The following is a 15,176-nucleotide window of genomic DNA, read 5'->3' as shown; positions in this document are numbered from 1 at the left end:
GCCTCAACTGGGCACGAACCCTCACAGCTATTTCTCAAAATATTGGTAAAATTTTAGTTAATCTATCACAAAGTATATATTTATAATATTTGAAGTATCCCAGCCAGGTGGCTGAAATTATGCTGTTTGTGTACGAATCATACCTCTCCCGGCTTGGCTGGAACCCTTTCATGCCCGTGGTGCCCGCGTCATTCATTTGCTTGCCAAATTGGGAGGCTGAGCCATCTTTCTCACGGTCCATGTTTTCTACCTCGAGTTGCTTGCGACAACTCCTAAAGCTATTACTAGTACTGGGGGCCTGCTTTGCTTCTCATAAATCGCTCAGTGCTCAGTCCCACAGAGCTCTTGGGATAAAGCTCGTCTCGTAATCTGTTACTCTTGCCTCGGATCGATAACATCTAATAGACAGACTGCGGCTTAGAGTCTTTTCCGTGTAGGCGGAATACGAGAAGTTCATACACTATGAAGTATATTGACAGCTTCAACTCTGTGAACACAGCTCAATCACTTGATGAAATGAATCAGACTCGCTCAGATTTACTGATTGTAATAAATATGAGGATTCAGTAGAAAGTGGTCAATGTCGAAGAGAAACGCTTCTTTGGTGTGTGTATATATCGCAAGTAGACGGAGCTTGCATCTCCGTTAACGCGTTTCACCGCAAAGGTGAGCACCGGTGAGCCTTTGACAATCCAATTATCGAAGTGAAACTCACCCGCACATACTGTTTCTTTTTTTTTTGCATCGATGCGTCACCCCATCAGCCTTCGAGGCAATACCTTTTTCTTCCGGTGACTGCAGTTAACAAAATCCTATTTGAATGCTGGACGTTGACCCATGCTGTAATACTGTTCAAGGAAATACATTTTCCAAACTTCTTGGTTCGAAGTGCAGTCCGCGCCCTTCTCGATCGCATAGACGGCGACAATTAACCTCGAGGCAGTTATCAAGTCATTTCCTCAGGTGTCCAATTGCAATGAGATGTGCATGCGTAATCTCAGTGATCAAGTTACAAGCTCTCATCCAGATCGTTAAAGTCTTTTACCCTATGGTCAATTACGACCATGCCTGGGAAATAATATTGGTCAAAGCTCCAGCCGTGCAGAGTCAAAGCGTACTTGCTAACAATGCCAGGGTATAGTTTCTAGGTCTTTCCTTGTTTGGGCTAGCATAATAGTGGTCCAGTCACCACGCACATCCAAAAACATGTCCACTACAATGGTAACCACTGCATTGGTCGTTAAAGCGTGTTGGTGCGTTCACCGGGCCCTTTTGCTTATTCTCGCTTATCGTGTGGGTTGCAAAAGCTAGCCACTCTGTCCTTCGTCAAAGCTATCTTCTACCTTACTATAAGATGCCACTGTTAGCTTTCTGCGACTTTCCAGGTGCAACGCCCACTCCTAAGTACAACTTCTCCAGAATATCTTATAATTAATCCTCGTATCCTTGAGCGCTATGTTATACTCGTCGAACAACGACACGAACCAAATTACCGGTCCCTTGTGGATTAATGACTTGGGATGCTACGACCCTGGCGTTGGCCCTCAAAGCTCCGTCAATATCAAATCACGTCAAGGTGCCCAAATGCCACCTACGCTAAGATTCGACAAGGAGATGAACGCTATTGATGGGCTATTGTACAGCATGGCCTCTCAAGGTTATAGTGGACAAATGGGTTCCACTCTCGCAGAAGGGACATGCACTGCGTTTCCATCCGAAATCGGGTAACATAATGTTGCTTTTAGTATTATATGGGAATAATTTTCTTACCGCTTCATTTGCAGGATTCGGGGGGATCTCCTAGATTTCGAAGAAGCATTTGATAACTCATTGATTCCCCGTGGTTTGCATATGCGGGGTGATAGGCTAGCACAGGAGGACATCATGCTGTGTGTATCTGTTTTCGTGTGATATTGATATTCACTCATTAACATTTATAATACAGGGGCGGCTTTGTTGATAAGACACAGCAGCAGAAGCTCTTTTCCTCCGAGTCTTCTTCTCCGAGGTATATATTTTACCCTCAGTGATGAATACACAGTTTACTGAATATCTTTTGCCCACAGGACATCACCATCTCAGATGTATTCCAGACCCCAATCGAACGTCTTGTCTGTTTTTCCTCAACTTCACTCGTTCAGTCCTCCAGTAAAGGATTTACCACCTTATCCTGGACTACCATCTGGCGCGGGGTACAATCAAGTTATCTATCCTACACTCTCCTCCACTCAAACGTCCGCCAAAGAGTCGTCCTGGGCTCCTCTAGCTTATCACTATGATAGCGCTCAAGACAAACGGCTGATGTCTTATATGGCTCCTTCTGCCCCTGTCATTCCTTGGTCTAGGTCGTGCACCATCAATCACGGCTTCCCCTATTTCACTGCAGACCCTGTCACGTCATACTTTTCAAAGGATTCCTCCCCGCTTTCTGTTCATCAGTCTTATCCTCCATCCTGCAGGGATTTTTTTTCAGCTAGCTCCTCCGAATTCACGGCACCTTCACACTGCAGTGTGCCTACAACTTCAGGTTCTGTAAACCATCTCGATTGCTGTGGCTTTTCGCCACTTCTCTTCCCACCGTACCTTCCCTCATCATCTCAATGCAGCATACCTAACTTTCCTACTACCTCATCTCCCAGTGATGAAATAGATGCTGAGGACATGAATAATGTTGCTATATACAATATCGATGGTCATCACCTCGCTGGACCACAGTGGTCTCCGGATATCGAACCGTCAGCGGGATTTAAGCGTCGTCGCGGCAATCCTGTTATTGTACTCGATCAATGCACCGCTTGCGTTTCAAAAGACGAAAAGGAAGAGGCGCACTCACCATTACTCCAAAATGGAAAGATGTTCATCCGCCCTTGTCAATGGAAGGACAAGCCATGCGGCATGTGGATAGGTATTACCAAGGCTCGAGTCAGAGCTCACTTCAAGGCCCATCATGGTGTCGTTGAAGGCAAGAGAGGTGGGGCTGCAACAGAATTATCTAAACATTCGGAGAAGCTTCGAACATGTCGTTGGAGCGGATGCGATTACCCCAAACCGATGGTTTCTACAAGTCTGCTACGACACATCGTCAATACCGACCACTTCGGGATGAAGTATAGGTGCAGCAATTGTTCAACAGACGTAGTACGCTTGGATGCTTTCATGGCCAGGCATAAAAAACGATGTCCAGGGGCCAAACCTATATTAATCTCGGATGCACCTCGTATTCCCAAAAGGCTTGGGTGGGCCACAAAGAAAATGCGCATACAGTAATAAACATTCATTGTCACTTGCTTTCACTGATTCTAGTCAGTTATCTCAAGTTGTGTTCTTTTCGTAAGCTATTCCTAACTGTGACGTCTGTAAGTTGTCATTGATTGATGTGTTCTATGCCGCCCGAGGTCTTACACATTGATTGTGATCGATGTTATCGGCTCTCCTTTCGCAGTATTATCCCACTCTTTCTTGCGTTTCACACGTCCATTACTATATCTTTAGTCATTCTCACTCTCAAGTTCATCGATCATCCACTCATTTACTGTATCGGTTTTCTCGCTGTCTCATTTCTATCAGTTGTCATCTTCGCGTATGATAATTCTACGAGATCAGGGATGTCTGTCTTCCTGTCAATTATGGTCTGCTTAAAGGAGATAATTCCTGCCTGATATACTGTCGTTACAAAATTGTTGATATGGCCGGAAGGTGCTATCTCTGATCCCTGGCCCCCCTTATTTCAAATAGGTACATGAAGGCTACGCTTGTTAGCTCCTGTTCGATAAAATGAGGGAGCACGAAACGACGAGTCATGAGACTGGACACATTCTGCAAAGTGTTAATTCTTGAACAAGCCGTCAACACGAAGCTTTAAATGTCCCACCTCACTAGATAAACCCTCGTTAGACGTACTTCGGCTTACTTCTTCCTCTGCGAGAAAAGCTTGTGATGGCCACCCCGCATTTTCTGACTCGTTAACATTTCCATGAATTGCAGCTTATCGGCCCTTGACAACTTGTGTTCATCTATCCCTAACTTTTCCAATAATTCTGTGATTTCATCGGCATCTTCTCCTTCTCCTTCTTCTTCGTCGTCTTCGTCGTCTTCGATCCTCAGATCTTCGGCCTTTTCTTTCTCTATTTCCTCCCAAATTTTGTCTCGAATCATAGTTCTCTCTTCATGAGAGGCGTCCTTATAGAGCATCTGGACGATAACGGTCACGTCGTTCTTTTTCATCCCATCAAGTTTGGCCGACGATATGACAACAGACGCAACCACTACGTTCGTAGTAATTTCTGTTATCTTTTTTGAGGTGAACTGGTATGAAAAGAAGTCCGTGTCAATCCTTTTTACACCACCCAAACTGCCTGTGGATATAGTATACGTAGAAGTCGATGATTGATTCGCTGAATAGTTCCCGAATAAGATATCCAACGCAGATCCCGCGATCTTTGTTATGCCTGGGAGCTTGTGTGCAGGAGATAAACAAGGTTGGTATAATCAATACAAGAAATCATACATACTATTTCTCCAGAGATGAACCCGCTCAAAGCACCTACAGGCCGGGTAATCTGTGAACAACTACGAGCAAGATAAATGAGGATGAAACCTCACCTGATATAGCAGTACTGATAGCCTGCGGGTCATTAGTTACACCAAGCTGCATGAATTGATATTCATGAATGATTTTGTTGATGGGGACACTTTTGGAATCCTCCTCTGATCGTATCTTCTCTCGAAAACTCTCCTTGCGCTCATTTGCAAGGGCAACGAGGCTGTTGATTACATCGTTAGCTCTTCTTTGCTTGTCATTATCTGCAAATTTGGCGAAGCTCGACGCTGCAGTACCCATGATGAGATTGTTAAAGCGGGAATGAACCTACGACATGGAAAAGCATCAAGCAAGATATTTTATATCTTTCAGGGAAATGATTTACAGTCAGTTCAGCCAACACAGGTCCACCTGACGGCCCAGGTGAATAGAGCAATCAGCCGCAAGGCAGAAAAGTGAGATAAGCATATCAGACAGACAAACACGAATTTTCGGACAATTGTGATTGATCCTGAGAGCAAGCCGGATACAGTACAAACGACAGCCTAATGAGGAACTTGTCTTGGAACACGACGGTTGGATGCGAAGAGAAGATAATATAGATCCAGATGAATAGAGCTTCCCGTCGAGCCCTCAGGCGGAATACGGATACTCTGGCGGCTGGAATGTATCGAGTCATATCCCTTAATCCCCACATAAAAACGCCACTCACGCTGAGACGAAGGAAGCACTCAGAACAGATACATTTAACACTGATCTGGAGCCTCTTGACCAAACCAAGTACTTGAAAAAAGGATGAGATTGCATAAGATAGTATAAGCTCGACACCACATATAATTACGCAAGTTGAGCCCTGAAAATGCCAGTGTTACACAACAAACCACGTGCGTATATAGCAATTGGTCGACTCGAATATCCAGTATTCTGCTACAATATCTAGTGTATAAGCGCTGAAAAGTAATGTTCAATGCGAAGAAGGAAAACTCATCTTCGACAACGTGTTGTCAAATGGCCGAGAAAAAGAGAGAAATATGGAATTGGCCTGTTCAGCTGGTTCGATCGCAGTTAGAATCGATGCCGCTGTTCCCAGAGCGTAATCGTTGCTTTGGACCCTTGAAGTTTAAAGCTATGCGAGGTCTTCTGACTATTGAGTTCAATTCAAGAGAAGTACCTGCCCACCGAATGTTCGAAAGCTGCATCATTCCCGGGCGCAGTGTTTTATAGCTTGATATCTATGCGATCAATACAATCTTCTTTTGGCATTGATATGAAATGATAAAGCATAGTTTGGTACATACTGGAAATTTTGGCTTGGCCTGATTTAAGTCACCATTTGACTGCGGTGAAAACACGTCTGATGATCCCTTATCTATCCGTACACGGGGCTCACACGTGTATCGCACCCTTGACAGCTGGCTTGGAAGGACATGAATTAGTCGCAATGATACTGATGTTCATGTCACGGTCAAAAACATGAGGGTAGTATCACAAGACAGGGGCGTGGTAAGGAAGGTCAGCTCTGCCGGGATTTACCGGGATTAGTATTACCAGTCGTTCAAGTTCTCTCTTCTTGCCAGAAGGGACTTGCGAAATAACACTAACGCTGCATACTCCATATATAAGCTCACAGTAACATGGGCGTACCCGTATTCCAAGTTATCTCCTCCTATCAACTGCATTTGTTCTCCTCATCTATTATCTTTCATCATGGGCCAAGCTTTAGCTGTCGTTAAAGCTGTCCAGAGTTTTGATGATAAGTCCGAAGGAGAAAAAGAAGCTAACGACGCGCTGAACTGCCTTGTCACCCTCGCTCAAAATCGTTTAGACAGGTTCTACAGACGTATAACTTCACCTCAGTACGATCCCAAGACGATCCCTATCAGTAAGGTTCTTTACCGCTACCAGTTCTTCCGCTGTGGCGTAGACAAGAATACAGCTTCAGTCAAGGAGGCAATCACATGTATGTTTTATCTATCCAGCTTGTATAAGCGGTTAGCTAACTTAATCGAAGCATCTCTTGGAGACTTTGCCACTGGAGATGTAGTATGTAACTCGAATGGGACTTTGCAGTCTCATCCTAATTCGAATAAATATTAACAGGTAAAAGGTTTGACAACACTCGCCAACTCATCCCTCGACATTCTCTTTGATAACTATAATGCAAATCAATCTTCGACTACTACCTACGCCATTTCTGTGGGTAAACTCGGCGGTATATCAAGGCTGGACGCAGATTTCTACTCCTACCAGTTTACATCAACAGATCTGCAAAAGGTCACCAAAAACGTCGTCGTGTGTTCTGTCGTCATATCATCTGTCGACGTTCTTACTCTCGATGCCAACGACATCACTAACATCGTGGAAACATGCTACGCGGAAGCGGATAAGGGGGTTCAAGAACAAATTCGAGACCAAATACACAAGGAATGGGAAGCAGAGAAGGAAGAGGCGAAGGAAACGAGGAAAAAGCAGCGCAAGGTGACGAAGTATAACTATATGTAACTATCTCTCAGGCTTGAAGCTTGAAGGGCAACTCTCCTGCTCCCTGCTTTGTACTCGAATAATAATTATACCTCGCAACTGTAAACAAATACCGGTACTTATTGGCATGATTTCGATGAGTCTGGATATCAGCGGAGATGTCGCTCTGATAAAATGTAGTTTTGGTGATATTGCCGCGTTTAAATTTGTCTACCGCGGCTCACATGTGCTCATAGTGCTCATTGATACTGGCGCTCAGACTGCCACTTAATTTTCACCAGCTCAGACGTCTCCTCAAATATCTTGGCCAAGGCTTTCAGCCGTATCAAACACGCTTGCAAGTTATGAATATAATCTGGTCGATATTCTCTGCTGTCTTTGCATAATCAACTGTGGAGGCCTGCTTCGACGTTTTACCGGCCCGTTCTAAAGATTGCTTAAAGATCGTTCCTTATCATGTGCAAGAGCGTGCAATGGATAATATTGCTTCCTGGGACTGCAGCTACTGTATATAGGGTCCAATAACGCTTACGCATTGACCATGGCTTCCCTTGATATCGATCAAGTCCGTTCCAGTTTTCCCGCTCTGAAATCAGGTTATCTCTTTGGCGACAATGCTGGGGGCTCCCAGACTCTACAATCCGTCATAGATCGTATCACCGATTATCTCTCCAACACTAATGTTCAACTCGGTGCTGATTATTTAGTATCTGTGCAATCTACCCAACGAGTCGCAGATGGTGCAGTCGCAGCTGCTCAGCTTTTCAATGCCGCATCCTCAGATGAAGTTGCAATGGGACCCAGTTCGACTATGCTCTTCGAGAATCTTGCAAGAGCGCTAGAAAACGAGATCCAGGCTGGAGACGAGCTTATCATCACCGGTGAACACGAAGGTATGTCTCGTCGACATCATACCAATGCTCGTACCTACTCTCTTTCAAGCAAACAATGGTGGCTGGAAGAGGTTAGCAGTTCGTCGTGGAGCTATAGTCAAAGTTTGGCACGCAACTCCCACAGACCCAAACAACCCTTATTCTGTCAGCCTCAAAGTTGAGGAACTACTTCCGCTCATCTCGAACAAGACTAGGGTCATCGCATTTACAGCTTGCTCCAATATTCTTGGCTCGGTCGTTCCTGTTGAAGAAATAGTTAAAGCTGCCAGACAGCATGCTAAAGAACAGGGAGTCAAAAAATTGGAAATCTCCGTGGACTGTGTGGCGTATGGACCTCACCGACGCATTGACGTCCAGAAATGGGACATCGATTACTGCGTTTTTGCTTTCTACAAGGTACATTTTCGACCGTCACAACTCTCGAATGTATCACTGAACTGACATGGTATAGCTTTATGGTGCACACCATTCGGCCCTTTACGTGCGTTCACCAGCACTGAAGTTCTCTCTCACATCGCTTGCACATCACTTCCTTCAAGTTGACGACAAACCGTACAAGGTGCAACCAGGTGGGCCTGGTTATGAGCTTGTATATAGCGCAACCGCAGTACCTGCCTATCTCCTTTCTTTGACACCTGCGAACGACCTCCAAGCTTCTTTCGATGCCATTGCTCGGCACGAACAGACACTTATCAAACCACTGATTACGTTCCTCACCGACCCAAAGCAGGAAGCTCAGGGTGTCCGGATCGTTGGCCAAAGCAAAATCGATTTATCTAGGGTTCCTACTGTCAGTTTCGTCGTCGTAGGTCCAAAATCCGTGAAGAGCAAGGACATTGTGGCTGTTTTTGACAAGAGAGGCGGCGTGAGTTATTATCGCGCTCGTTATTTTATAATCTAATGTGCGAGTACTAATCACAGATTGGGATTCGATATGGGCATTTTTATGCTTATACCCTCGTCAGTGGTCTGGAGCCCAAGCTGGATGCCGGCGACGGTGTTGTGAGGATATCATTTGTCCATTACAATACTGTTGAGGAAGTCGAGAAAGTGGTCGAAATACTAGAAGAGATTCTTGCATGATGCAGCATTGGGCGGTCTCTGCTATGGTGCGAGTCTTAGGTACTGTCCACTCAGATATATCAGACGAATGGACAAAGATAAAAGCTGCTACACATAGCTCTCAATAACCATGAGATTGTAGGCCTCTTGTGGGGTAACAGAACATGGAACTTGTGATGCGACGAAAGTTGTTTGACTGGCGGGGAAACCTCTTCATCGCGAGAATTATAATTCACTGTACGGACGGCCTGAAAGTCGGTTTGAGCTGAAACACCTCCTGCTTGAGTATGTCAATGGAATATCGAAAACGTCGTTCATGCCAATGACATGTCTTTACCGCTCGAAAGGTTTAAACCTCAATTATTTTTTACTCAAGTACCAGTACCTCCACTGTAGGTGACAAGATAGATCTCTATGTGAAATCAAGCGCATAATTGATAGTTATTTATGGAGCCCACAATCCAGATAGCTTTCGAGTGGAACGTTAAAGAGGTGAAAGTACTGCTCACCACGAGATTTGACGAAAAAAACATCAACAACAAGACATAACGGATGGGGCCTTAAAAGCGCGGACTTAGAGCCACGAGAACCCCGTAGGTTTACTCACACCCTGTCCCTCTGCCATAGCTGCCACTTCTTTCAAAGCCCCACCACCCTCGAAGCGCTCAAATACCTTGATTCCGCCACCCTCCACACCTCCAGCGATTAACCATCGATCGTCTTCTCCCCCAAATACCATTCCACGTACATGCTTCAATCCGGTTCGCACTTCTTTCACGAGTCGAGGTGCACCTTCAGCAATGGAGAATATTGCTATGGTATCACCCTCAGGAGATGGGTCATTTCTGTTAGTGATATATAGGTAGGGCGTAGGGTACGTCTTATTTGGCTCGGGAATTAATATCTCTGCCGCAAGCATTCCAGGGGGGGTAGGAGACGGCTCGGTGAGTGTCGATGCTTGTGCCAGGAGGGTGGGTTCTTCGGGGAGAGGCGGAAAGCGATGTACAACGACGACGCTTACAAGTTCGTACAATGTGTACAGGTTTTCCCCTAAATAAACACACTTGAGTGGCTGAACACCCCGGCGTCGATGAAGTAGACATACCATAAAATGCAATGTGCCTTGGTCCACCGCCAGGGGCACACTGTACGTACCCATTTATCTCCCACTGTCCGCTGGCACCTTTTGCAAGTCTCCATATCTTGTCAGCACCAAGGTCAGGGACGAGCAGCTCGTCACGACTGGGATGGAAGATGATCTGATGTGGGTGCGATGATTTTTGGCGCTCTTTGTTTGGGCCTGTTCCCGCCACCTGGAGTGTCCACGGCTCTGTCGACAGAATGTAGGGTGACTTAGCAGAGATAGGAAGAGTTGCGATGACCCCAGTGGCATACTAGAAATCGTGCGTGATAAGCACTTGTCAGCTAGAGATATTCGAAGATGACAGCAAAGTATGAGTCCGTGTTTAGACAGGGGGTGTCACGACACAAGAAGTTGATAGGCTTCACTTGAAGATAGGGGTTGAACCGTTCGTGGAACATAAAGAAAGTACTCACATTTCCAATGATAACCTCATTCTCAGTTGCAAGCAACGTGCATGGATCTCCCCCACCGCTTGGTGCTCTCCCGACTACCTCTCCTTTGCCCTGTTCGTCGAATTTCAACGCAACAACCTCACCGGAAGGCTGTTCGAGGCCTGCATATACGACAGAACGATCCGTGGGATGAGCTGTGAGCCACGAAGGATTACGTCCCACCGTGGTGGCTGAAAGGGGAGTGAGCGATGGATTCGCTGCATCGAAGGCAACGGTGTAGACCTTGTCGGTGTAGGATGAAACGAGGATCTTGTGAATGCTGGACATTGTCGTCGTCGTCGTATTCTGCTAGCGCCTAGATGGTGGAACAAAGGAAGACTGAACCTCTGGCAAAGGGGGTTTATTAGATATAAAGCGGAACCGGAATAGACGGTGTGGTCACGTAGTGGCACTTTGTCCGGATGACTCTCGTTCTCAAACCGATATTTGTCCGATATGCTGTTTTGAGAGGTAAGAAGTAGATGTATTACAGTCTTGGCTTATCGTTAAAGAGTTTGAGTATGTCCCAGTGGTGCAAAAGAAGCACTGGTATACATTATCAGAAGTGAACAGTCCAGGTTACAAACTTCAAAGACTCAGACAAGATGAGATACCAGTACTATCTCCGACTCACGCTCCCATTTGCCGTTGATATCTTGCAACACGGTAAATTTGTGAGCCTGTATTGAAGCACAGATAAAAGTTAAAACTTGGGTTGTGACTCGCCGAGAGCGGGGATGACCTGAACCACAGTTTCAGCAGAAAAGCCTCGAGCTCAAGAGAAAAAAGTTCAAATAAATCTGATTTACACTGAAAACATTGACAACAGAAACCACTGTCTCGTACGTTAAAACTAGCTAGCTAACAAATCTTTTTGTAACACATCACTCGTATATCTATTACAGTCCATCTCGACATCATATCGTGCTTGTACATTGAAATTAGGCCACAGTGAAAGTTGATGAAGTTCCATTGAACGATGATATGGAGCCAATGAGAGGCTTGGAGTCCCCAAAGTAGGAAATGCGGTACGTTCCAGCTGAAATATCTTGTCAGTTTACGGAGTATGCATAGGAAAGATAGACGTACCAGGGGTCCCATCCTCTATGGTCCTGGAAAGATATTAGTGTAGAACATACTCGCATTATTAAGGCACTTACCATGAAATGGTGACTGTGCTTGTCCCAAAGACCTGGATTTACCTCTATAAGACACCACTCAAGAACTATTTGTTTACAACATACCGTGCTTGTTCTGTTCCAACGATAAATAGTTGATGGATGCGAGTCGGTCCGCACCATGCTCCACTGGTCTGCCACATTGTAATCTACGCTCAAGAACGAACCTTCCAAGCGCAAATTGTTCTGATGAACTGGGCGTAAGAAAAAGGTAACGAGAATGGAGACTCAGAATAAAAGTTACCCTAGGATTAGCTCCCACAAACTGGACCGTGACAGTGTCACCAACGTGGTACGGGGTATTGTTGATGTCAACAAGCACATCACCGAACTTCTTTCCTAGAGGTGAATTATCGACAATAACGGGTGTCTATATTCAGCCGGCCGTTTAACAATTCGGTGCCTCAAGATAGGTAGTGCGCTGCGATTTTACCTGTAGCGAAATAGCCTTGCTAGTTTGTTCTGCAGGGGCAGGATCCGATGCTGGCGCACCACTAGCGTTATCAGCGAGGAAAGAAACTAAGCTGCCATACTTGTCAATGTAGGCGTCCAATGTGGCTGCGTGTGTCACGGGAGAGCCAGAGTCAGGAAAGAAAAAGATGACTAAAAGGTAAAAAAGAACTAACAAGCGCCGAATATAGTGGATGCGCCTTCATATCTCTGAACACCATATTCTTCGCGAGTGGCCACATAATGAGCATAAGTATTTGCAGGACCAGCAATCACAACATAGGCATCTTCGCCAAGTATTCCTTCAGATATCAACTTTGCTCTCATAGCATCCCTGTTGTCAATAATATAAGCGGGCACTAAATCACAGACAGACGAATGTAAACGTACCGCATTCTTCTTCCAGACATGGTGGTTAGTTCTCCGGGCATGATAAGCATCACGAGATTACCGACCCGAAGCATTTGAATATCAACTGTGCTCGGGGACCACTCGTATGGAACATGCGCATAACCCTAATATTACGTCAGCTTTTGTCGCATTGGTTATTTTCTAGAAAAGAAAAAGCACCGTATTCAGGAGGATCGGCTTAGGGTACTGGCACGCGACCTGTTCTGCAGACGGGAGAGGCGTCACAGCACCTGTCAAAACCAATGGGTTTCGAAAGTCTAGATAATCATTGTCGCAAACCTCGCAAACGCACCCTTTACAATTTCCCAAAATGGATTTCTGAGCGAGTATGTTAGTGAAACTACAAGTCAAAATTTCGAGAGTAATATTTACTGAGGATTTGATGAGTTATCTCCCTGGATAAAGTCGAAAGCACCAGGTCCATCCCTTGAGGATTATAGTCCTTTAGGTTATAGCATGATACTATAAGTCCACATCGACTCACGTTGTTCCTCCAGCAAAGGAGAAACCTAAAAACAGGATTCAGGTACAGAAAGCTAGAATGATCAAAGGCTCATACCAAGTGCAGCAGGGCAGGTCTGTGCAGTCGTACCATTCGGCAAAGTAAAACTGTGAGTTGCCCTAGGTTCTATTATATTAGGCACTGACTTACAGCTAAGAACTAACTATATACACGTACATGTCCAAATATGTGTGCACAGCTTTAACAGAACCATTAACCGGAGGTAACGTTTGGTTCATCAGAGTCTGCGCTCCCTCGAACTGCAGCTGACCGATTATTCTGCTCGATTCAAAGTCAGAAATGCGGAACCCTGGCCCTCTGTGAATTATAATATCAAATCATGTGAACTTCCCGACCACTATAAGGTTCGTACTGACCGACCATGACAATCTTCAGTCCTATTGCCGCATGTAGAATGATCGAATTCACAGGGTTGTCCATCGTAAGGTTCTCCAGGACTTTCGCAGTAAGCGCCTAAACTAGGAAAGGTGCATTGACATGAGGGTATGAAAATAATAAGCGGTTTGAGAAAGACTAACGTATTGGGACTGGTATCTCCTACGTTTGCTATTTCGGAGTTCAGTGGACGCTAATATCACGAAACGAATCGACGCACATTGAGTAAATCCTGCCACGAAGGTAGCATGGCCGGGCATAGATGAGGGTTCCACCATCGCTACAGCAAATCAGCAATTTAGCAACCCAGCCCCAGATTCAGCTGACTCACATTCGTAGAGGTATGCAGCCATGCCTTTATTATCAGCGCTGACAAGAGTATTATTCTGCCGCACAGTATTTACTAATTGGTACTTTAATAATATCGCATATGCATCACCTCATAAAGACTGGTCCCGTGTACCGCAAAGAAACTCAGAAAGCCTCTAGCATTACCGTCGATATCGTCGAATCTTAGGAGGGTTAAATCCTTATCTTGATCATACTGGTATTTTGCGCGTTCATCGGCAGGATTGGCAAGATACGCAGAAGGTGATCGATTGATATTTGCGTTGAGCACTGTGGTGTTTCCTAGGCTGAGTTTTCCCGGAGAAAGACTATCATGGGCTTGCTGCACAGCACGCACAGAACCCGCCACGATAGCATCAGCACTTTGTTTAACATACCCCAAAGACGTTATTTGGGGAAGAAGGTCCTCGAGGTATCCGCCGACTCCAGAGTGCTGATGTGTGCCAACAAGTGCGATGTTGTCATTAGTATAAATACCTGGATATTGTGACGAGAGTTCTGCCACAATCGAGCGACGAACTCCAGTATCTCCCATGCATATATCTGCGTTGAAAACGATTGAAATAAATTTGCGAACAGGAAATGACTCGACGGTATCTACCAGAATTGATAAAGACCACTCGGTTTGAAGAATTTGAGGCATCAGCTACGATGAATGCACGACTCCGTTGACGCATATGAAGACCAGTATCCGTTTGTGCCAGGTTTGCATAGCCCTTCGGAGTGATTATAAACATGTGCCGTTCCATATATGCTGAGATGACTTACCATCATGTTCGTCTCTACAACAGGGCTGTCGTGGTAATTTTCAACATACATAAAAATCTAGAGTATAGAGAGAAATACCCAGTTACATCACCAACACCTTCAACCAATGCATAAAAATCAGCTAAAGTTACACGAGGAACGAAATGAACCCTCACCAAGCCCAAGCAAGTACTGTGCGGATGCAACTTGCACCCCAACAGAAGCTTGTGATCCTTGAGGCCAAAAAGATCCCGCCGCCAAGAAAGCTATGGTATAGAGGAAGAGAGACTTCATTGTGTTGAGCAACCACTCTACCAGGTTTGCGAGAGAAGGGCAAGACCCGTTGTCGGAGAGAAGGAGATACATAGCTCTAATGCCGTCGCCAACGTACTTATAATTGCGACGGTGCTTTTCTTTCGCAGACTTTAGTTGATGCAAGTGGTATGCTTCTTGAGTTCTGTCAACTTCCAAGACAAATGTTGCACATGCACCAGTCACGAGGCGGCGCTATGGTTCCGCAGGAGTCCGAATAGGGTGAATGTTCTATCCAACAGAAATTAATAGTCTTTGAAGTAAGGAAGAATACAAGAATA

At 45.3% G+C, this 15,176-nt stretch overlaps 8 protein-coding genes across 8 annotated transcripts; 4 read left to right on the top strand and 4 right to left on the bottom strand.

Annotated features, from left to right (window-relative positions):
- Nucleotides 1-2,670: 2,670 nt before the first annotated feature.
- On the top strand, nucleotides 2,671-3,139 carry SERLADRAFT_462777 (uncharacterized protein; the record flags this gene model as incomplete). The annotated part of the gene is made up of 1 exon (XM_007316201.1): nucleotides 2,671-3,139. A coding segment is annotated over one exon (285 nt), but the record flags the coding sequence as incomplete, so codon positions are not given.
- A 767-nt stretch (nucleotides 3,140-3,906) lies between these two features.
- On the bottom strand, nucleotides 3,907-4,840 carry SERLADRAFT_407003 (uncharacterized protein; the record flags this gene model as incomplete). The annotated part of the gene is made up of 3 exons (XM_007316200.1): nucleotides 3,907-4,455; nucleotides 4,512-4,543; nucleotides 4,603-4,840. 3 exons carry the CDS (start codon nucleotides 4,838-4,840, stop codon nucleotides 3,907-3,909), a joined length of 819 nt encoding a protein of 272 aa, XP_007316262.1.
- A 245-nt stretch (nucleotides 4,841-5,085) lies between these two features.
- Nucleotides 5,086-5,347, bottom strand: SERLADRAFT_367716 (uncharacterized protein; the record flags this gene model as incomplete). Its single annotated transcript, XM_007316199.1, has 2 exons — nucleotides 5,086-5,200; nucleotides 5,253-5,347. 2 exons carry the CDS (start codon nucleotides 5,345-5,347, stop codon nucleotides 5,086-5,088), a joined length of 210 nt encoding a protein of 69 aa, XP_007316261.1.
- A 201-nt stretch (nucleotides 5,348-5,548) lies between these two features.
- SERLADRAFT_367715 (uncharacterized protein) lies at nucleotides 5,549-5,769 on the top strand (the record flags this gene model as incomplete). The annotated part of the gene is made up of 2 exons (XM_007316198.1): nucleotides 5,549-5,658; nucleotides 5,709-5,769. 2 exons carry the CDS (start codon nucleotides 5,549-5,551, stop codon nucleotides 5,767-5,769), a joined length of 171 nt encoding a protein of 56 aa, XP_007316260.1.
- Nucleotides 5,770-6,193: 424 nt separating this feature from the next.
- On the top strand, nucleotides 6,194-6,706 carry SERLADRAFT_384316 (uncharacterized protein; the record flags this gene model as incomplete). Its single annotated transcript, XM_007316197.1, has 1 exon — nucleotides 6,194-6,706. One exon carries the CDS (start codon nucleotides 6,248-6,250, stop codon nucleotides 6,635-6,637), a length of 390 nt encoding a protein of 129 aa, XP_007316259.1.
- Nucleotides 6,707-7,298: 592 nt separating this feature from the next.
- Nucleotides 7,299-9,215, top strand: SERLADRAFT_462770 (uncharacterized protein; the record flags this gene model as incomplete). The annotated part of the gene is made up of 4 exons (XM_007316196.1): nucleotides 7,299-7,914; nucleotides 7,964-8,310; nucleotides 8,366-8,779; nucleotides 8,836-9,215. The coding sequence occupies 4 exons, from the start codon at nucleotides 7,563-7,565 to the stop codon at nucleotides 8,995-8,997; spliced, it is 1,275 nt and encodes a 424-aa protein (XP_007316258.1).
- Nucleotides 9,216-9,376: 161 nt separating this feature from the next.
- Nucleotides 9,377-11,363, bottom strand: SERLADRAFT_462767 (uncharacterized protein; the record flags this gene model as incomplete). The annotated part of the gene is made up of 4 exons (XM_007316195.1): nucleotides 9,377-10,026; nucleotides 10,082-10,370; nucleotides 10,534-10,898; nucleotides 10,955-11,363. The coding sequence occupies 3 exons, from the start codon at nucleotides 10,837-10,839 to the stop codon at nucleotides 9,551-9,553; spliced, it is 1,071 nt and encodes a 356-aa protein (XP_007316257.1).
- Nucleotides 11,335-14,945, bottom strand: SERLADRAFT_462762 (uncharacterized protein; the record flags this gene model as incomplete). Its single annotated transcript, XM_007316194.1, has 23 exons — nucleotides 11,335-11,590; nucleotides 11,641-11,663; nucleotides 11,712-11,743; nucleotides 11,796-11,915; nucleotides 11,974-12,099; nucleotides 12,163-12,287; nucleotides 12,356-12,513; nucleotides 12,570-12,694; nucleotides 12,750-12,820; nucleotides 12,883-12,908; nucleotides 12,963-13,016; nucleotides 13,075-13,099; nucleotides 13,150-13,211; nucleotides 13,270-13,410; nucleotides 13,470-13,571; nucleotides 13,632-13,659; nucleotides 13,709-13,768; nucleotides 13,820-13,874; nucleotides 13,928-14,379; nucleotides 14,438-14,552; nucleotides 14,605-14,629; nucleotides 14,683-14,701; nucleotides 14,760-14,945. 23 exons carry the CDS (start codon nucleotides 14,875-14,877, stop codon nucleotides 11,493-11,495), a joined length of 2,160 nt encoding a protein of 719 aa, XP_007316256.1.
- Nucleotides 14,946-15,176: the final 231 nt, after the last annotated feature.

The sequence above is a fragment of the Serpula lacrymans genome (genome assembly GCF_000218685.1).
Source record: "Serpula lacrymans var. lacrymans S7.9 unplaced genomic scaffold SERLAscaffold_5, whole genome shotgun sequence".
Taxonomy (NCBI): Eukaryota; Fungi; Basidiomycota; class Agaricomycetes; order Boletales; family Serpulaceae; genus Serpula; species Serpula lacrymans.
This window is presented reverse-complemented; position numbering and strand designations above follow the sequence as displayed.